The sequence below is a fragment of the Triturus cristatus genome, chromosome 2_1, assembly GCF_964204655.1.
Source record: "Triturus cristatus chromosome 2_1, aTriCri1.1, whole genome shotgun sequence".
Classification (NCBI taxonomy): Eukaryota; Metazoa; Chordata; class Amphibia; order Caudata; family Salamandridae; genus Triturus; species Triturus cristatus.
In genome coordinates this window covers 603,431,631-603,453,468 of record NC_140581.1, presented here as the reverse complement: position 1 = coordinate 603,453,468, position 21,838 = coordinate 603,431,631, and the positions used below count along the sequence as shown (strand labels likewise).

General features: G+C 43.3%; 1 protein-coding gene across 2 annotated transcripts in view; it reads right to left on the bottom strand.

Moving 5' to 3' along the window:
- Window positions 1–3,720: 3,720 nt before the first annotated feature.
- LOC146865675 (2'-5'-oligoadenylate synthase 1-like) overlaps window positions 3,721–21,838 on the bottom strand; it is a 158,884-nt gene continuing 140,766 nt past the window's right edge. For both annotated transcript variants that reach the window (XM_085632536.1, XM_085632537.1), the window contains one exon: window positions 3,721–4,263. In XM_085632536.1, the coding sequence (XP_085488662.1) occupies window positions 4,107–4,263 (157 nt within the window). In that variant the 3' untranslated portion in view covers window positions 3,721–4,106. The remainder of the gene's footprint in view (window positions 4,264–21,838) is intronic.

Sequence of the window (21,838 nt, the reverse complement as noted above, 5' to 3'; positions counted from 1 at the left end):
TACTTACACATCCCCCACACCACTCGCCGGTTTCCAAATATTAAAACGGGGCTGTTCTAGTCTTACAATGTTCCCCCACCGCTCACCTCCGACTTCCTTCGCAGGACTCACTTGTTTTCACAGCTGGCAATACACCTCGTTCGATTGCATTCTAATACTAACACTACGCAACCATTAATAATGCTTTGTTTATCCTTTACACTAAACAGATTGCCAGAGAAGAGCTTTCACAAGGAGGAAATCGATACAAGGGGGAAAGAAGAACAAAAGAACACATCTGGTAAGTTACGTTGGTAGTATACATTTGGATACAATGTGAGAAATGTTCGCAGACTGTGCCTCACGCACCTTTAACACACAACACATGACGAGATTGCAATAATACATTAATTGATTGGCAATGCTGCACACGCATAACTGGGTGGATTGTACTGCAGCGCAAAGTTACACAGAACGACACATTACCTTAAGCAAAGCCACTTCCACGGATTTAAACTTTCAAGCACTGTAGACAAGGAGTTATACAACAAGTGCCCTCCCACAAAAAAAATAAAAAAGATGCACTGTTGAAGGCGAGGCCCCGCGTCGTAAAGGACTTGGTGCGGAAAAAAGTACACAGAAATCGGAAATTAGTCTTCCGCCGTGCTTGCCCACCGCACAAAACAAGCATTTGCAATGCAATAGGTCTCGCATTTACGGGAGTTCGAGCTATTGGCATTGTAATTGACAATGCGTTTTATTTATGTTTTACAAACAAAAACATAAATAAGAGGCATTGTCATTTACAGTGCCAATAGCTCAAACTTGCATAATTGCGAGACCTATTGCATTGCAAATGCTTGTTCTGTGTAGTCAGCACACAGTTTTTTATCTTGCAGTAGCTTTTGGTCCTGATGAAAGCCGAGCCCACTTAGGCGTTTAGGCTGAAACATGTCGACCTTTTTCCATTGTCACACACCATGGCTTACATTGGTCTAGTGGTGTCCACGTTTTTAATCTAGCTTCGGCACGGTTGTGTCAAGAGTATCTTCCTTGCCGTCCCGTGACTAGTTTTAATACACCTTCACTGCACTATCAATTGTTTAGCACTGCACCCCTCACTCATACGTAGCTCGTCATATGTGGATTTAGTCTATCCTTTAGTATACAATCAAAACATCCCTGAGCTCCTCCCTCTCATAGAGGGGGTCGTAGCCCCCAGAGAAACTAGGATTTTTCTCTGGGAGGAGAATCCCATATGATGAAGCATGTCACCCAGGGTGAGTGAGGGATTACGTCCTTAAAAGGGATTGCCCTTTCATTACTTGAAGTGGGCTTTTTTGTTTGTCATCTTCACACCACCTTTTCGTTTTTCTTATTCGGCGATTTTAGACCTCAGGGTTTTTTGTGTTATAGATACTTTAATTGGGGATCTAACCCTGTGTGGTCTTAAAACTTGTTCCCTCTGACCCTCCGGTCTCTGAACCGTCTTTGTACATGCATTTGAATTCCCAGCAGGGCCAGCATGTAGAATGGCATAACCTTACTATTAGATGCTACGTACAAGATAAGTATTGGCAATGCCAATCATTTTGCTTTTAGTACTAGTATAGTGAAAATCTTTTTATCAAGCTCTCAGGTTCAGCATGGGAAGCAGCACTGTAAGCATACTGAACTCAAACACGTACAGGGCAGGTGGCACAGAAGGGCCAGGTTTCGTTGCATACAAACAGAACACAGGTACAACAAAAGCAGTGCATGATCCTCTCACCTTCCATGAAGAGCAAGTTTAGGTAGAAGCAAAGGATGCGGTCTCCCAGAGCATGAAACTGCCAGTAGCATAAACTACTTCAACAATCCCACTATCATTTTCTGTTCTTCACAGTAATTTAAGTGGTCAGGTAGGACTAGTTATGCATCGTGTAACTCATTGTACCATAGGAATCAAGCTGCAACTCACTGATGAAGCACTGGAACACGACTGGGTGATATTCCCAGATCACAAGGAAATGGCCAGCAGTTCAGGCTGGACTGTCTCTTTTGGTGAGGAGCAAAGAATAATTGGCATATGATCAGTCCCCGTATGTACTAGCACAGTGAGCAAAATTGAATGAATTAGTGGAATGAAGCCCACAAAATTGTCAATGTTTGAGACAAAATCAAGTTTTCCACCAATCTATTTTTGGTGTTCCCACTCAAAACATGTGCGGCAAAAATGCAAACATGAGTGTGATTGTGTAATTGCGATGGATGAGTTTTCAAGGGTGATGTTTTGCTTCTTGTTATGGTGCGTGTGGTAGTGTTAGAGGGCAATGAAGTGATAGAGGGCCTTTGAGATGGAAGGTCAAAGAAAAAGATGAGATGATTAAAGTTTGGTAGATGGAAAAGTACTATAATAGAACCCTACTGAACCGACACAACAGGCAGAGTGAGAAAAGGCGTTTCAAACAAAGCAAGGAGGACCTTCACATGGGACAAGGTACTGAGAAAGACAGCAGAACAAAAGAAGGAGAAACAGACAGAGGAAATTACAATTAAAATAGAATTAGCGAGGGAGATACCTGGAGAGAACAAATGTTTACCATTCAAGTAGGGCATGTTAGGAATAAAAGGAGATTGAGGAGAAAGTACTGGTGAGGAGAGATACAAGTGCACAGGGATTGAACAGATCGGCAAGTGGACGGCGGCAAATTGCGAAGGAGGGAAAGGGTGATAGGGTGAAGAGTAGGTTGAAGAGTAATGGATGAAGCAAAGAGTGGTATTTAGAGCAGAAGCGTTCAAGTAGATTAGGAAATAGTAGGTCAGGTACGATATGAGGTGCTCAGTATGCAGATCTCATGATTAGAATCCTTGTTTTGCATTGTGTTTAAAAATGCATCATTCACACACTACATCGCCATTTAAGAGAGGGGACTCCATTGCCGGAATACACACCACTTGAGGACAGGCTCCTTCTCGACCCAATGATTGACAAAGCAATATCCCTTACATATAAAAAACGTATAAATTATACCCCTGACTGTCTGGGGCCCCTGCGGGCAGCGTGGGAATCGGACGTGGGCCCCCTGGAGGATGACGTCTGGGGGGAGGCTCTGCAAAGCCCCAGAGAGATAGCTAATAGAAATAGAAATAGGAACGTTTTTTCATATATTGTGGGACTGCCCCAAGATTCAAATATTCTGGAGACAGGTGGCCCAGGTAATGGCAACTGTGGTGGGTGAGCAAGTCCCGGTAGATGCGGGATGGCATATTTTGGGGGTAACGGGGAAGAGAGTCTGGCCTACATGGGCCAAAACATTGCTAGCCCTTGCGGAAGCGGTGGCAAAGTGCAATATTGCCAGAGCATGGGGCGCCGAGACACCCTCAACGGTGCACGCCTGGGAGAGTGATTTGGACTGGTGCCAGCGGGCCGATCAGACAGTATACCAGAGTAGGGGTGTCCGCGCAAAAGGGAGAAGATTTGGAGGGCATGGATGGCCTACAGGATTGATCTGCCCACACCATAATGTGAACATTGTTGATGCCCTCTGAGATATGGTTTATGGTAGTGGCCTTGATCACCTGGTAGGAGGAAGGGACAATAGGGGGGCTCTGAACTGCTCTGCTCTCAATGCATCTATATATATTTTTTTTTTTTAAATGTATCATTTGTCATACAATATCCACATCTCTGTGAAGCAAATAAAACCATAACAAAAATACAAAAGGTCATATATGTTCTTTAAAAGTTGATCAGTTTTTCATTCTTTTACAAAGTGTTTCACAATTTAGATCATTGCAAATTCCTCCCCTCCCCTTGCCTTACCCCACAATCTTTATGTCATCTTACTTGGGAAGGGCAATGAATGTCTTCCAAAAACATTTACTCCTGTAATCAGCTTTCTTTTTAAGGTATTGTAGTCTGAGATATCGGAGACAGGAAACAGTCTTTGTTTGCAGAACTATGTGAAGTTGGTTAACAGTCTCCCATACAAGCAAAACACTTTAATAGGTGTAGGGGAAAAAAGAGCAATACTTTATATAAGAAAATCAAAAGGCTTAACTGCTATATCATACATAGCTACATTACCATATTACAATAACTCAACATGCTGAAAACGGTCTCTTCAGTGGTATGCACATTTCCTTTACCAGTTGTTGGTAAAAAGCCAGGGTTCCTTGGCCGGCACACCATCAAATAATGGTTTACTGAGACTCAACCTTGCAACATGAGCCACTTCATCCCATGCATTGCTGTTTTCACACACATTAAAAGTGGGATTCGCCGGATCGAGTATGAAGGGTCTGTTGGAAAAAACAACACTGCAGATCATTATGGATTGTACGTTACATTGTTTGCAGTACAAGTTGTAACTTAGTATTGTAAGTTCTTGAACCAGACATTGATGCCGCTTAAGGGTAGCCACAGGTAGCAGGTGCTACCCACTGCTTTTCCTTTTGTACCCTAGCTCTCACAGGTCATGGCCTACCGAGATGAGTCTCCTTAAGCTAATAGAATCATCAATGAAGAGCATGAGTTGTCAGTGGAGAAGACTGGTTAGAAGGATCTACAGTGCCCTCACAACTGCTGTCAGGATAGGCCCATGCTGGATGTAAAGGACCTATTTTGGTCTGAGGCTTGCCTAAGACGTACTGTAAACATGCCACTATCTGTTACAATCAATAATGCCACAGACCAAGACACGTTCATTCACAGACAGAACTTATAGACTAAAAGCAAGTGGGTTTCCTTACAGTATAAATAACCCACAATTCCATGATGATACAAACCTGCTCTACTATATCTTCAGAGGTCCCATCAATTCCAGTCCAACAAATCAAAGGACCAAACACCTACTGCAATCACAACCATTACCTATGAACCCTCTTAATATTCACAAAGAAAGAATTATGCCTTTAGAAAAAGTCCCATGTATGGACAAAACGTGTTGGATGGCTATTCTAATGTACATGAATAAGGCTGTTGTTGATACAAATACAACTAATTAGCCATACCTACATACAGTTTCTCTTGAAAACTTCTGCTTAATAAATTGTCCGTCCAAGGACAGTTAACATATGATCCCATTATTTGTGTATACTAAAGTTAATTGTTACAACACAGGAATAGGAGGGTATGGGGGACTGCTGAAGGGACCCTCCTCAACAATCCTTGCTGGGCATACCATAGGGTTCGCCCACTACTTCCCCCCTCCTTAGCTGCATTAATAGAACCACCTAGATGCAAATAACCTAAAATTCCATTATGCAGAATATGTGTCAACTATACCTCCATGCTGACATGAGTCACAGACATATTACTGTCTTGAATTGTTCCACAGACAATAGAAATAATATCGGGCGCCCTATGGGAAGGGAGGGAATTGCTGGTAAATTGGGAAATTGACAGTTTAGTGTCTGTAGACACCGGAGTATGACAAAACGCACAAAAAGGCTCCCCCTCTACTGTCTCACTTTTGATATCAGGCTTAGGACCGGGGTGGGGGGGAAGCCAAAAATGACTTAAAAGAGGCCCTACAAACCTGCTTGACTTGTCACTTTGGAAAAATCACACTGTGAACTGATCCAAATGAGTTTTAAGAATATATTTCATACAATTCTGTTTCCTTATATTTTTTACACAAAACATTTCATGATTTTACCATAACATTGTTTATCTTTACATATAGGTTTACTTTCATTACAATAGACAAAAAACATTAATTGATTTACAAACATAGACCACATCACTACAAATCTCTACATATCCCCGTGTGCTCTCCTGTAACATACTCATCTCACATGCCATTCATTCCACATTTCACACATCCTACACACACACATTCCAGAAAAAAACATGGACAATACACCAGCCAAATTGGAATTATTTTTCTCCTTATAGTGTATGAGTCCAGACTGGACACACCAACATTCAGTTGACGCACATTTCGGTGGATATATATTTCGTTTCTACCACCTTCTTCAGGACAGAGTTGATTTACACTGGAGAATTCTCATAAATGTATGGTTTGGAAACACAGATTTTTTAGAAATGTCCCGGTATCGAGAGAAATGGAAAGTCTCAACCATGCTTGAATTGCATAAACGCGCACTCTTAATTGTTCTGAGTAAAACCTTCGCCTTGGATGTCAAAATAGAACCGCATTTGTCTTTAATTAGACCGCCTTCACTCTGGTTCCCGTCTGCATTGGGACCAGTCACAACATGTTCTACTTTTTGTGAAGGAGCCACAAGTCCCCGGAGTTTCTCTTGTTCACTGCCGCAGCTACGGGCGTCCATGTCTCCATCGATTCCAAAGTGACAAGTCAAGCAGGATAGTAAGACCTCTCTTTAAGTCAAGACTCCGAGTATGATCCTGATATATCTTTCAAACTGTAGTATGACAACTGATTGTTAATGTTTAAATCACAATAAAATCTGTTTAAAACAAAGTTAATTGTTGATTTTTAACCATTTCAGATAACACCATTGGTATCTGGATAGAACCTGGTCAAAGCACCCATTTATGTTGTTCCTGAGTAAAATATCTAGTTATTTGGAACTGTGGTTTAGCTGCTGTAGATGTGCAACAGCAATCATTTAATAACAAGATAATAGTTTTGTTGCAGAATATCGGTAATTTTAGCCTACCAGACTAGCCTAATATAAACATTCGTATCAAGCTGGAGAAAAGTTTTGACATAACTTTTAACACCAAAAAGAGCATTAATTTCTTAAGAATGCCCTTTACATTGAAGTCAGCATTTCCAAGTTTCAATGCAATGACCTATGCACAGGTTATTCTAAGAGGTTGTAATGTAACATATCTTCAAGCTGTACGTGGCAGACATATTGAGGAATATACTTGTGTGCTGCATACAATCTTGAAGGTTACAAGGTTTGTATTTGCCTTAAGAGAAATGTAAGTTGGCAGTGGAAAGTGTGGAGTTGTTAGGTTTGTGTGAATAACTAGAAAGAGTCACTTCTAAATTTAAAATGAAGGCAATTGAAGTGGCACCTTGAGCAAAGATAATAATGAGCACTGGTTGCTTCTTGGACTATCTTTCTCCAAATATGTAAGACAGCTTTTTAAAAAAAGCCTCACCTGATAACAGGGTGAATGAAGAAAAAGGTTGAGTTGTATAAATTGTAAAACAGCTGTTGTGGTAGCGAAATAAGTAAAGTCATCACCTTAAGCGACATAAAGAGAAATTACGCTGTCATTCAAAAGAAAGCGTGGCCTGCTAGTGAAGTGTACGGCATCCTCCGTCTGATGTGCATGGACTGACCATAAACCAATCTTCGTAGTCAGTATGAACACACCTCATTTGGTTAAATGGTTGTACAAACACAATAAGAAGAGGATAAAAACGAGTTTTAATGTTCGCAAAAATATGTGTTCAAGAAATTCATAATTTGTGTCGGGATTGCTTGTTGGGACGCCGGTGCTGTGAGCAAGAGGATATCAACGTGGGAAGGGATGCTCAAGTGATGGATGGGAACTTTGGTGACAGAAGATGGTGTAAAAACTTGGAGCAAGAAGAACTTGTATCAGCTAGAGTAAACATAGGGCAAAGGGTTGGCCTAAGAAAGTTTGTTTCGCAAGTTTAAAGGATAATTTTACTATATGGTCTGAACTGTCTGGTGGTGAAGGTACCAAAAGGTAGCAGGACAAACCGGTTGCCCTAAGAGTTTATGCAACTAATTGCTAGAAAGTTTGCATGAGGGCCATAGCTGTATGTCTCGCATAGAGCAGAAAGTAACTCGTAATTTTGAGTCAATGGGCAAGGAAATATTTAGAGGTCTATGTATCTTTTTTGAATATCTTTTCTGTCAGCCACAATACCCTACTAGAAATCCTGAAGGATTGCTAGGATGAAGAGGGCAAATTAGGAACTCAGTTCACCTCTTAATATCATCAAGCATTCACAGGAAACCAAGGTCAGTGGTTCTCTCTCTGACCCTGCACCACTCTATCAAAGTGGCTTCTCAAGGTTGTGCATCAGCCCTCTCAGTCTTCATCTTGTACCTTCAACCATTCTCAGATCTACTGAGTAAATCCATCACATTGCACCACTATTGTGCCAAGGGCACTCATACTTACATGAAAGTCTCCACGACTGGTTATATATTGATAGTAGGCATCCAGGCTTGGATTACTGAACAACACTTAAAACTAAGGGGCATATTATCAAGAATGGCGTTGCAATTATCGCCGCTTTAGCGGCAGGAAACTGCCGCTAAAGCGGCGATAATGGGCTTGATAATATGCCGCTGAGAATTCCAATAGAAGCCCAGGTTCACACCAGAACATGGGCTTCTACTGGAATTCTCAAGGCCATTTATCAAGCCCATTATCGCCGCTTTAGCGGCAGTTTCCTGCCGCTAAAGCGGCGATAATTTTATCGCCGTTCTTGATAATATGCCCCAAAATCTCCTTCAGTTTGAGGCCTTACTACATTGCTACTCCTCTCGCCACAATCTCAGTGCAAACATGGGTGGGTGCAGCACACATCCTTGCGTGATAAACAACAATTATTGGAAGCTCCAAATTCCTTGAATTCATCCTAGACAAGAACCTCAACCTCCAAAAACATATTGATGCTTATATAATAAAAATGCACAATAGCAGCTCAGACTTACAAAAGGCTGTGTGACGCTTCTATCAGAACAGGACTTTAAAACAAAGGATGCAATCCTAGGTCCTTTCCAGATGTCACCACAGGAAGGCAGTTCTGACAGAGATACCCAAAATCCATCTAGCTCTCTTGAAAAAATGTCCTGGATTCTCATCGAGGGCAGACATAGTTACCAAATGGTGTGCATACACCGCAAATGTCTGCATTACAAATCTAATATCCCACTCCTTACATAGCACATACAATCTGCTCTTACAAACCCTTCTCGTCAACAAAAAACATACCCTAAAATCAGTGGCTCTCAGGATGCGCAGCCAGAACCTGGAACTCTATTCCTCCCTTCTTCTGTGTCGAGCATGAACGGCGATATGTAGATCTTCTCCGCTCCAGTCTGTGGCTGTTGGCCAGATTCTTCCCTCCAGCCTCTGACACTTGATGATCAGCCTTTTAGTTGTTGAATTAGCTAGGGGGATTATTTTCTCCAGGGTTTTCTTGTTATGTATACTTAGGGGCAGATTTACCAATATTTCACGCAATCAATGCATCAAGACAACTGCTGCGTTGTGTGAATGGGAGAAAGCAGAAATGCACCTCTACTAAGTTATGGCTCATTCCTTCGGTCTCCTGGCCAAGAGGTGGCTGTGCATGACTTAGTAAATCCCAGCTCAGGGCTGGCGTTGTCCTTGCGTCACCTTGTGTGACACAAGGACAACACAAGCCCTTAGTAAATATGCCCTTATTCTGTAAATACAGTAGCAGTTTGGTTTCAGTTCATAACTGTTTTTTTTCCCATTTTGTGTGTATTTTGCAATATATCTTTTCTACTCTGTATCCTATTCTACTTTGTTAACTTGTTTATTCAAATTTTGTAAACTCAATTTCATGCCAAATCGGTAAATCGGTCTGTATCGTCCCTTGTAGACAACTATGCAAAGTCTAAAAAAATATATATATACAAAATGTTGAATTGAAAAGTTACAAGAACAGTTAGACTACAAGGAATATTTTATGTTCTGCCAGGCACTGCTTTTAGATTTGCGAAAAGACTGCCACTGTGCTGGGAGATGAATAATGATGCCAGGGAGCGGGCTCACAGAAGGTTAACTCCTAACTCATGGCATCTTCGGGCCTTGGGTTACAATGACCTGAGTGGCACGTCAACAGCCAGTATTTGTAAGTTATAGGAAGGAGCCAGAGCGCGTGCATTCAGACTCTGCTCACCTAACTATGTGCAGTAGTAAATGTGCTGCGCAGGAGATGATTGGCATAACTAGACTCCAACATCTGTCGTCTACAACATCTGGGGGATTTCCAGAATTCATCAAAGGAGCCTCACCTACGATTTACTGCACTCCTGTGAGAGTAACAGACACACGGCCCTTTCACAGAGCCAGCAGAGCAGAGGGCAGCAGCCCTGCGGAATGGAAAACACTTGTGCCTGCGGAGTGTTCAAAGCAGCCAGGGGTAGAGTCCTGGCAGAGGTGAGCATAGGCTGGGCTGGAACCCTCGGTGTGGACTGGGCTTAGCGCCTGGAGGATGTGTGCTGAAGCCAAGGACAGGCTTGCTTTATCCGCCATATGTGCATCTGTGAGTGTATCTGTCGGATCAAGGAAACATGTGACACTTCTCAGTATAGCTTCCAGTCAAAGGATGGTTATGGTTGCCAGTCAGTTTGTGATAGCCGCCAACACGTGCCTTACTACATCCCCAAGACTAGCACTATGGGGCCGACTGAGCTGTCTGCAGAACTTCATGGACATCCTCGCAGTGAGCAGAAAGCAGCCAGGAGTGCACAGGGGACCCGCGGGGTCCATGAAAGGCAGGAAGGGTGCATTTACGGCGCGGGTGATGTCGCACTGTACAACTTCACCTGAGAAACAGTGGCCCCGTGTATGTCAATGACGGTTAACAGTGAGTACCAGGGAGACAGATATGTGCTGAAGAACACCTGTCCAGGACTGCGTTTATTTTTGGGTTTTTTCCATATTCAAAATTCTCCCCGTGGCTGCTGAGCAATGGAGGCCATCTCACAAGTCGAGCGCTCTTTGGCAAAGTCCCAAACTGTTGCTGGCTGAGGATTCAGCGAGGGATTCACTAGTTTGTGGGTGTAACTAAAGAAAACTTGGTTGTTGGCACACCTCTTGTAATCAGTTCCTTGGATGGTACATAGAGTCTGCCTTGGCTCCACACAATGAAGTATTTCTCGCTCAAAACATTGTATTGGCTGTTTCCACTTCAGAAGGCTTTCTTTTCACGTTTGAGCCAGGACTCCTGTGTGAGTGTGACATTTAGATGGCCACTCTATTTCTTTGTCCCTCTGCAAATTTAGACAGTATGACGGCAATATGGCCGACCCCCTCCCCATCCCCGAGTCTCACAAAATTAATAACAATAGTCAAGATTTTGTAACACTCCAGGGCCCTCTTGAGGTCAGGCCATCCTGGCTAGTGAACTACAGCAGTCAGTCTACATTCATTCAACCATCCTCCGCCGGTGAGCTGCGCACAGAGTGAACATGCCCAGCAGCCCCTCTCCCTGCCACAGATTTACACAGCGACAGTCTCTCCTGAGAGGGCAAGCACTGCACTAACCACCTTGCCATTGATTCATTTCTAAAAAACCACTAGCATCCACTCATTGGGTTTAAATATTGGCGCTGGGATCTGCGCTTTCAATTCAACTCGACGGTTGGCTGCCCCGTAACAAACTGCTTTCGCCGGCCCTTTGACCAGTGCTGAAGCAGTATAAAGGCAGCCACCATATACAACACTTATGTAAATACATTATTTAGAAACGGTCTAACTAATCCTATTTTCTCGAATAGCAGCAAGGTATACTCCTTTAGGGAGAAACTTTACACCTTTATTTACTAAGACTCCCTCCTTTCTGTTGCAATCCCTTAGTTACTCGCTTTGATGGCTTTCCTGGCAGCTTGAATCTGCTCAACCACTGGTGTTTTCTCCCATTCGCTATTACTGCCATACTATCATCTACATGTGACAACTTGTTAAAATATATAATCTCACTCAGGATGTCTTCCTTTTGCTTTAAGATTATTCCTCCCTTTTTAAGTGTCAACCGAAACTAGCAAGGGCAAAACCAATAGGCCTGGCTTTAAAGCGCTAACCATGCAAAACGCCTTTATTCATGCTGTGTTCGGATATGTTAGCTCATTATAGCCAGAATGATATCTTTTGCCAATGCTTGTTCCTCAAAAGAGTAAAAACTCTCCCCTTGGTAAGGGGACAACTGCCTGATTTGTGGCAGTATCTCAAATAATATAGGTACTGCATTTTATTATACTCTTAGACCCCTTGTCAAGAACTCATGAAGTCTTCCATTAAATGGACTTTCCTTTTACCGCCAAGTCTGTGGTAATAATTAAATAATGTATGGTTGAGGTTCCTGCTTATGGGATGCAGACCTTGAATACTGTGGATCCTCCATAGCAGTACAGCCTGTGACCATGCCCCTCTATCACCTTTGCCAGGAATGCTCTGCACTTACTAAAGGAGTAGCTGTTCGGGGCTCTGAATGTGGGTGGACCCCCCTGTCCCGTCTGTTAGCAACAGGTTTTCTAGGAGAGCTCCAGTAAAATGCTCCCTATCATAAGTGACGGGTCATCTATCATTTCAAATATTCTCCCAGATGGTAGGACTGGACTGGATTACATTGAGTAATGAGTCTATTTAGCCCTAAGGGCTAGATGCGTGTACAACTCTTCGCAAAATACTGGTCACAATTGGCTACCAGTATTTTTGCAACCAGTCTGGTAATTAGCGAACTGACCTATGTACTAATAGGTCATTTTACAATTTACTGATGAGTAGTGGGTTGCAATGAGACCTACCTCATGAGTATTAATGAGGTAGGTCGCAATTTGTGACCCACTGGTATTCGCTGCTATCTCAAGGATGGTGGCCTACTGGAGTCAGCAGAACACCAGGTCTGTGATTGCTTTTAAATAAAGCAATAATTTATTTTAAAATGCAGCTCCTTAAGCGGGATGCGTTTAAAAATAAAAAATGAAATGTTCCATTTTTTAAGAGTAGGCCGTGGTACCACTGTTTGCTCTTAAATGGATTTTTTTAAACATTCTCAAAGGGAAAGGGGTCCCAAAGGGACCCCTTCTCATTTGCGAATGGGTCACCACAAACTGGTTGGTGGTAAACTACAAATGTTTTGCAAATGCATTTTGTCGTAAAACATTAGTACATACCACTATGATTTGGTCTTTGGAAGGGATGCTCTAAACACGCCCCTTCCAAATACCGAAACATTATTAGGTCGCAAACCCAAATTGCGATTCAGTAATATGTGACCGAATCGCAATTTAGGTTTGACACATTAGAAAAAGCTTTTTTGCATTCGTAAATCAGGACGTTTTGCGACTGCAAAAACGCTTCACACATCTAGCTCTTAGTTTAATGAAACAGTTTTATTGAATAATTTTCCTCCAATCACTTAATAGACGTCAGCCGACAGCTTGCTATTGCATACATTGTTATGGTAAACATTTTGAGCCATATGGGCCAAGATCTCCGATTTTCACCAGATATCATTATTATAATCTGTTTTATCACTATGTATGTTTAACAAAGAGGTATTTTTAAGAAATCTGACTGGACATTGAACTTTACTGATGGTGAGGTGGTTGTGTTACAAAGGAACTCCAGGCTCCATTTAGCATACAATAGATACAATGGATTTGTACATGAAGGTGGGAAATTGTATTTTTTACACTAATTATGTGTACTTTGCGAAATACATTTCACTGTTTATCTTTGTGAAACTGAAAATTATTGAATTTAAATTGATTTTTCGATTAACGTCGAATGAAGAGACCGTCCATTTACAAACGTTATGGATGGCTGTTTTACAACCAGAATACTGATTTGATAGGGAGGTAAGCACAAATATATCCTGTTGTCTTGTACGAAAAACTGAGTTACTACGGGAACAAATGGAGTAGACAGTCCTGATCAAAACATGCTGCCAATGGAAAATGGTAGACTTCTTCCAGAAGAAAGAAACTGTAGCACACTCAGTGTCCTAGCAGCCGTCATTCTATAAGCAACACTGTCTTTTGTGACACTAAAAGCAAAGGGTTCAAGTACACAAACCAGAGCAAACACATAGATTTAAACAGAACACAACAAATTGGATCAAACAGGATAGAATATTCAAAGACACTGAGAAAAATATACTTAAAATGATTATGACAACTGCCCTATGCAAAGAAAAATACTCAGAATTCCTAAAGGGAGCAATATGCTGCCAAACAGGATGTTTTGTTGCTTATGGTTGCTGCTGCCCACCTGTGCGTCCGTCTTCCTGCCCTCATTGCTTCTGAATCCCTCCCCACTCCCCTGACCGGAAGTGGTGTCCGGTTCCTGTCCCCTCCCCACCAGTCGGGTACAGGGTCCTAGTGCCCCCTTTCCCAGGTCATTACATCTCCCCTTTTGTTGCAAGAAAATGACAAGAGAAATTGGTGAGAGAGAGAGAGAGAGAGAGAGAGAGAGAGAGAGAGAGAGAGAGAGAGATATGTTTTGTGGTCCCCCCATCATTACATTTCTTCAATCAGTCTTTTTGGTCTTTTGCTCTCTCTTCTTGGCCAAGGTCTTTCCTTGTTTTTCTGCGATTCCTCTTCTTGTCCCTCACCGTGGTCTGTGGTCTGATCTTCCTTTGTTGTCCATAGTTTCATGTCTCTCATCTGTGTTCACTGCTGCTGTGTCCTCTCCATCTTCATCCACGATCTTTAGTCCCTTGAAGTGAGAGCTGTTCCTTGTTATTCGGTAGGGGCCTGCTGCCGCCGTTATCATAGGCCCCTTTCCCAGGTCACGGCAGATACCATCTGTGCTGCTGTGGTACAAGGTACTGGTGACTGAAGTGGCCTTCCATCATAGGGACCCAGCCAATCCCTGAGCTAGGACACGGTTTAGAACATGCTCAGAAGTGGTGCAGATAGATCCCTTGTCTTTGATGGGAAAGACTGGCTCCCTGATAGTCGGAGCAGTTCATCACATCTAGAAGCCAGAGGAGAGATCCTCCTGCTCTTCCCTGTGCACATCAGTGCTGAGGCTCAGCTCGGCGGCAGCAGACAATCCCGAAGCAAGTCGCATGCAAGGGTTTTCAATCAAGACTAGCAGATGCCACGTGATGATGCAACGTTAAAAAAAAAAGACAATGTAACAATCTTTCACAGGACCTTCAAATAAAATTAACAACATCTTCTAGGCCCCTGACAAAGGTAATCATTAGCGAACATTTTTTTTTTTTTGTTTTAAGAGTTTTAAATAGGGCTGGCAGGACCCGGGGGTATCAGACCGCTTTTCATCAACAACTCGACAATTATCAGTCAAACACAGTCCAATAGAAACACTGGCTCCACTTGAGTCTGTAACCCTAAAGCAGAAATATGTATATGGCACTATATATGTGCCCTTGTACACTTCCTATTTCCAATAAAACCACTAAAAATCATATCTCAATTACTTTTTCATGAATCGATCCCATGGTAGTGGGAGCTGCCCTATAAGTCATGTAAAACACATATGCACATTCTGTATATAAACCATTCCCATGTCAGTTGACATGCAAGTCTTGTGTAATCTAGACCCTCAGTGTCCTACTAAGCCAGGTACCTTCTGGACTCGTATGAGGTTGCACATCTTTTTGGATGCCGACGCTGACCTCTGTACACGGGAGGGCACACAGGCCATCCCCAGTGTACAGAATGGACGCCCTGGAGTGCTTGATGGTAGCTTTGCTTGATTGAGCTTCCTATACTGTAACAGGCAAGAAATGGAAGGAATTGCAGCCAGGATTCAGTCCTCTGCCCATCGCTCCCCAGGCACCTCTCGGCTTGGCAGTTCGGGCTGGACTGTTCCCATGAGGCACAGGGTCAGACTGATTTGCATATGGCCATGTCTGAACTGGGGTGGCAGAGTGGGCTAAAGAACGGTGATGGATCAAACCCAGATCTCTTGACTGGGGATGAGTGCTTGATTGGTTCTGATGCTCCGTCCATCACCACCCCCTTTTGTACCACCTCTCGGCATCCATCTGACATCCATATCTGTTTCCCCTAATTCACCCGACACCCAGCCATCATGTTTGTTTACCAGTGAAGGGGAGTTTGCGCCACAAGTCTTTACAACCCAATCCTCGGTTCAATTGTACACGTATATGTTTTATTTAATTATGAAGGATGAAAGACTGAATTAGCATGGGGGATGATGGGGAGCAGAAGCGGTAGTGTTTTCAGCTTTACATTTAAATCACCTGGCAGTGATTTTCCATTTCAGTAAATCCAGTTTTTTTCTTAAAAGCAATTATGGCAAATATATCTATTTTACATCGTTTATCATAAAATGGGCAACTTTCCAGCAGTATCAGTAAGGGAATGAAACGTGCCTGTCTTTCATTTAAGCAGTGTTTATATGTTTCCTCTGTGGATCATTCTGTAAAATCCAAGGATGTCCTTTGGGCTTTATGCTGACTGGAAAATCACTTGTCTCGGGGCAAAATAGCCAGGCAGAGCAAGCAGCGCCGAGACCTGGTATATAAATAAATGATATCACAGCATAAATATACTTTATGAAGAGCGTTTTAGGACCAGGCTCCCTGGAGAGGCATCCTTTGTGGCCTACATCTCACCTTTAGATAAGACATGCGAAGGCGCCATCTACGTTGTTGTAAAAATATCCCAAATGTCTGACTTTGTTCGGGCTGCGATGTTTTGGACAGACAGGGCTTGTACTCTGTTCAGCTTGGTTCAGGTGGGTCCCCTTTGGGATATCCCACTAGCCACTATTACAGGCATTGGGGAGAGGATGTAGCCTTTTGGCTAGAGCGGTCGACGTCGAAGCTGGGGAACTGGGTTTGTGTCTCAGCAAAGCGCTCAACATTCTGTGATTCTGGGCAAATCACTTAATCTCCCCATGCCTAAAAAAAATGAATGTGTCCATCAGTAACGAAACTGGTGCTCATGTAAAGCGCTCTGATGTCTTCGGGTCTAGTTTTCCATGTAAAAAACTAAAAAAAAAAAAAAATGTCAGGTTTCTGGCAACATAGAGAGAGGGAAGGTAAACCTAATGAAAGTTATCCCGTATTTGGACAATGTTGTTACAGCATTAATGCAGCACAGCAACAATATTTATGTACTGCCACAGGATTGACGCTCTAATGCACTATAACATGTAATTATTAATATGATCCTATCACAATGATTCTCATTTGTTGAACTTTGAATGATGAAAGTGGAAGTGTGCCTTAGAGGACTCTAGATAGTGACTTGCATGCTGCACACAGACATCAGGCACATTAACCATCTAAGCTAGCCTACCAGTTGTATAGTCACACGTGAAGAGAATACTTACAATAGGTGTGAAATCAAAATGAAATCATCACTCATGCATCATTCATTTTAATTGGTGGCATCATAAAGCTGTCCTAACAGTAATTCATGTGTGTGCATTGCAGTGGCATTATCCCATCTTCCAAAACCCTCTAGCCACTCTCTGTCTTCCCTCTGCCTCAAGTTCCACTTCTTTCTGTCTGATAAGGGGGTCCGAACAGTAACATATTTTTCACTATACAAAAGACAAGAAGTCTTAATTTGTCAATGTTTGCTGAACTGGAAAAAACAAGTGCACACTGCAGTGCAGCCAACACGACAGTGTGCAAATTCTGCAGGAAATTGTTCCACAAGGAGATGCGCCTCTTTCATTCCACCCACCAAAAATAACTGGGCCTGTCTGGTTCAATCAAAGCACGTTCCACCCGGAAGTGAAAATCGGAAGCTCGTGGCTAAGCCTTGCTACCTTCTTTGTATTGTGAGCAATTCTTCTTCACATTAATTGTCCGCTTGAGGGAGGGCCTGCGTGGAGATGCTCAGGTTAAGTAGTCCCAGCCGCACCCACCCTCCAGATGGTTTGTGTGTTTGATGTCATTCAGCATTGTGCCCTTGTTGGACCTGCCACCTTTAGGGTGGTCATCCTCCAACATTTGCCAGCTTCCCTCCACTTTTTGCTGTAGCTTTATGTTGGCCTTAGGACTCTGAGCACTTTTTCACTGCTAACCAGTGCTAAAGTGCATGGGCCCGATTCACAGAACTAACTTAAGACAAAATCCTAAACTTACTACCATTTTCGTATTCACAGAAGGCACTTACTCATTTTGGTATTCACAGAAGGCACTTACTCATTTTGGTATTCACAGAAGACACTTACTCACTTCGGTATTCACAGAAGTTAGGAGTCCTAACTTTAGGACTCCTAAATGCCTTCTGTGAATACCAAAAGTCTTAAAATTAGGATTTTTCTCAGTTTAGGAGTCCTAAAGTTAGGACTCCTAACTTTACAACTACTAAACTTAGAAAAATCCTAATTTTAAGGCTTTCAGTATTCACAGAAGGCATTTAGGAGTCCTAAAGTTAGGAGTCCTAACTTTACTACTACTAAATTGAGAACAATCCTTATTTTAAGACTTTCGGTATTCACAGAAGGCATTTAGGAGTCCTAAAGTTAGGAGTCCTAACTATACTACTACTAAACTGAGAAAAATCCTAATTTTAAGGCTTTCTGTATTCACAGAAGGCATTTATGAGTCCTAAAGTTAGGAGTCCTAACTATACTACTACTAAACTGAGAAAAACCCTAATTTTAAGACTTTCGGTAATCACAGAAGGCATTTAGGAGTCCTAAAGTTAGGAATGAGTAAGTGCCTTCTGTGAATACCAAAATGGTAGTAAGTTTAGGATTTTGTCTTAAGTTAGTTCTGTGAATCGGGCCCCATGTGTTTCTCTCCTAAACATGTTGACATTGGTGTATACCGGATTGGCATATTAAGTTTACCTGTAATTCCCTTGTAAAGTGGAATACCATGTACCTAGGGCCTGTAATCTAAAGGCTACCAGTGGACCTACAGCACTGGTTGTGCCACCCACCCATGTAGCCTTTCAAACCTGTCTCAGGCCTGCCATTGCCAGGCCTGTGTGTGCAGTTTACTGCAACTTCAGCTTGGCATTTAATACCACTTGCCAAGCCTTAGACTCCCCTTCAATTACGCAGAAATCACCTCAAAGGTAGTTCCTATGGGTAGGGTGCTGTGTAACTGAAAGGCAGGACATGAACTTTTAAGTTTTACATGTCCTGGCAGTTACAAACATCTAAATTTGTTTTTCATTGTTGTGAGGCCTACTCCTTCCATAGGCTAGCATTGGGGATTCCTTAAAACATCATTTAAGCAGTAATTCCTGATTGGAAAGGAGTGGGCACTTCCTGTTTAATATCTTTGGAATGATGGTGATAAATACTCTTTAATTGTAAGGCTGGATTTGACATTACCATTATAGAAATGCCACTTTTAGAAAGTGAACAGTTCTCTACTCTTACTCTTATTGTGTGCCTTGCAGCCTGTCTCCAATACATGTCTGGACTGGGTGACAGCTACACTTTGTACATTCCTTCTAGAAAGCCACAACACAGGAGGGACTGGGTGTGACAGGAGATTCATCTGCATTCTGATAGCCTTCCTGGGCAGGAAGGAGGAGACATGGCTCGCACTTACATCTGAATAGGTTATGTCCTGCCCTCACACAAAGGGCTGATTTACCCCCTACTGGTAGTCTGGAGCCAGGGCTGGGCTGAAAAGTATCCTTGTGCACTTCAGAGATTTCTTTTGAAGTCACCCCTTACATCAAAGGCACGTTTTGGTATAAATACTAGTACTCAGTCCTTACCTAATTATTATACTACTGGACCTGGAGGAACTCTGCTGGAGAATAGACTGCTGTGCTGCAAAGATTGCCACTTTACTGTGACTGACTGTTCCAAGGAACTGCTTCTCTGCTTTGCTGATCTGCCCATCTCACTTGAACCTAGAGTGACTTCAAAGGCTTGCTGGCCTACCTCTTGTTTTCTGAAGTTTCAGGGCCATCAAAAACGTTATTTCTGTACTTTTCTTATTTCACTGCTACAAAGGCTGTTCTGAGAGAGCCATCGCGCCCCCAGCACTGCACTCTGCAGAAGGAAAGGACCTTGCCTGTTGAGATGGAGTGCTACACTTCGCCACCATCCAGCACTCTCTTGTGTCCGTTAATCTACAAAGTTCAGCTCCACGCGCTGACTACAAGCACCACATCTGAGCCTGTGCTGATGCCGCAGAGCTGAGGGGAGCCCTTCCAATGCTGCACCCGCATTGTTGTATGAACCAAGCTTTCCCTGTGATGACGTGTCTACAGAAGCCGAGCTGCACGCCGTAATGTGCAGAAGGAGATTAGCATGACTTTGCTGGGTCTGCTCTGATAGCCGAGTGCACCCAGCACAACCCGGCACTGCACAACCTTTTAACTAGAAGGGTCCCCCAGGACATGAGGACTGCTCCCACAGCAAAAAGGTACTGTGCCCTGGGTCAGGACCCACAAGGTCCTCTTTGGTCGTCTGGCCCTGTGAATTGGCTCATAACTTTTGTGACTTACCGGTCCCGAAAGACCCGTGGCCGATTTCTCATTTGGGGTGTCTGCGCCGCACAGTACTGAAACCGTACCTGCTGATCCCCTGCCGGGATACCTGCCAATTACCTCAGACTAGAAAGACCTCAACAAACGCATCAAACCTGAATGCCTCTCCTGCACTTCAGTGAACACTACCATAAAGTAACATAAAAGAAGCAAATGCATTTCTAGCACTGTGATTTTCCAGACATATTTTGAAAAGGGTATAACTTGAGAAGTCTTGATTTGATTTGTGTTGTTTTGGTTTCGTTTTAATCAGATAAATATTTTATATTTGTATAAACCTGCGTGGAGTCTTTTTGGTGGTGTACAGTGTGTGAGAGTAAGTGTGAGAGTGAGAGTGAGTGTGATTTGCACAAACACTTTACACATTGCCTCATTTGATAAGCCTCCCTGCTTTGCGCCAAGCTACCAGAGGGTGAGGCAAAGGAATGAGTGTCTAGCAATATTAAATGTTATTCTTGCCCCCAGAGACAATGCTACTATATCTTAGACGCAAGGTCGCTTGTTGGCCGCAGCCGGGAGGAATTACTCGCTATTGGGGTGCACTGACGTACTGACTCCTGATGTACTTTGGGAGTGGATGGGGGTGAGTAGGGGCATGGGGGATAGAGCAGAGTTGGTGGCTTTTTTCTAAATGTTTTTTGCTCAATTGGGATTGTGCTTATCCATTATGTTAATATTAGACTCATAATGGCACGATTGACAAAATGTGATTTTCCTGAACCTTACGTTAAGCATCTGTCTTGTTGCACAGGCTGCTTACATTGAGTGACCCCGCACTGCGGTACTGTACGTCTTGTGGAATGGAAAATGCCCTGGTTACTTACTGGTAATCTTCATTACTCCAAGTATAGTCTTCCCCACCACATGAGTTACGTAGTGAGCTTTAGCTCCACACCAGAACCCTCCAAAGCAAATTAGCATCCCATGCTTCTCATCCCTCCCCAACATGGCCGACCACCGTCACCCCTGACCCAGTATAAGGGGAGGGTCGACCCATCCCACTTCTTGCAGAACTACCAAGCCACAAGAACCACATGAAGCTGATAGCCAAACAGGGAGGTAGGGATGGGAACTCATGTGGCGAGGAAGACAAGTAGCCGGGGCATTACCTCCTTGTAAGTATTCCTCGCCACCAGAGTTACACAGTGAGCACATACACAAGTCTAGCGGCTTCATGTAAATTCATAAGAAACCAAAGAAAATGGGACAAAGCAAAAACAAGAAGGTCAATCCAAAACAAACATTAGGACACCAACTAAGAGGAAGCACATAAAGAGAGATCAACAAGAGCCAGAAGGACCAGCCCAGAGAGCCGCCCAGCAAAAACCTCAGCAGAAAGCCCACTCCAAACCAGCCTGAAGCAATCCAGGAACATGAGAGGGGAAGACCAGGGAACAACCCAACAGACATAGTTGGTAGAGACCCCTCCCAAACGAGGCCCAGCAGGCAGACAGACCCCCGGGAGACCGACCCGGGACCCAGGCAGACACCACAGAATCCTGTGCAATGGAGGCCAACAACAGAGGCCGCGGAACCCCTCAATACCGGGATGAGAGAGAAACCAAACGGGATAAACAAGCTGACCCAGCAGCCAGAAGATGCAGGCAGCCCCAAACGGAGCCACATCTCGCCCCTTGGACATCAAACAGCGAGAGAGCAGAATCCACCCCAGACCAAACGACCAGAGGGAAAGTAGGCAAAACACCAGCTGCAGCAT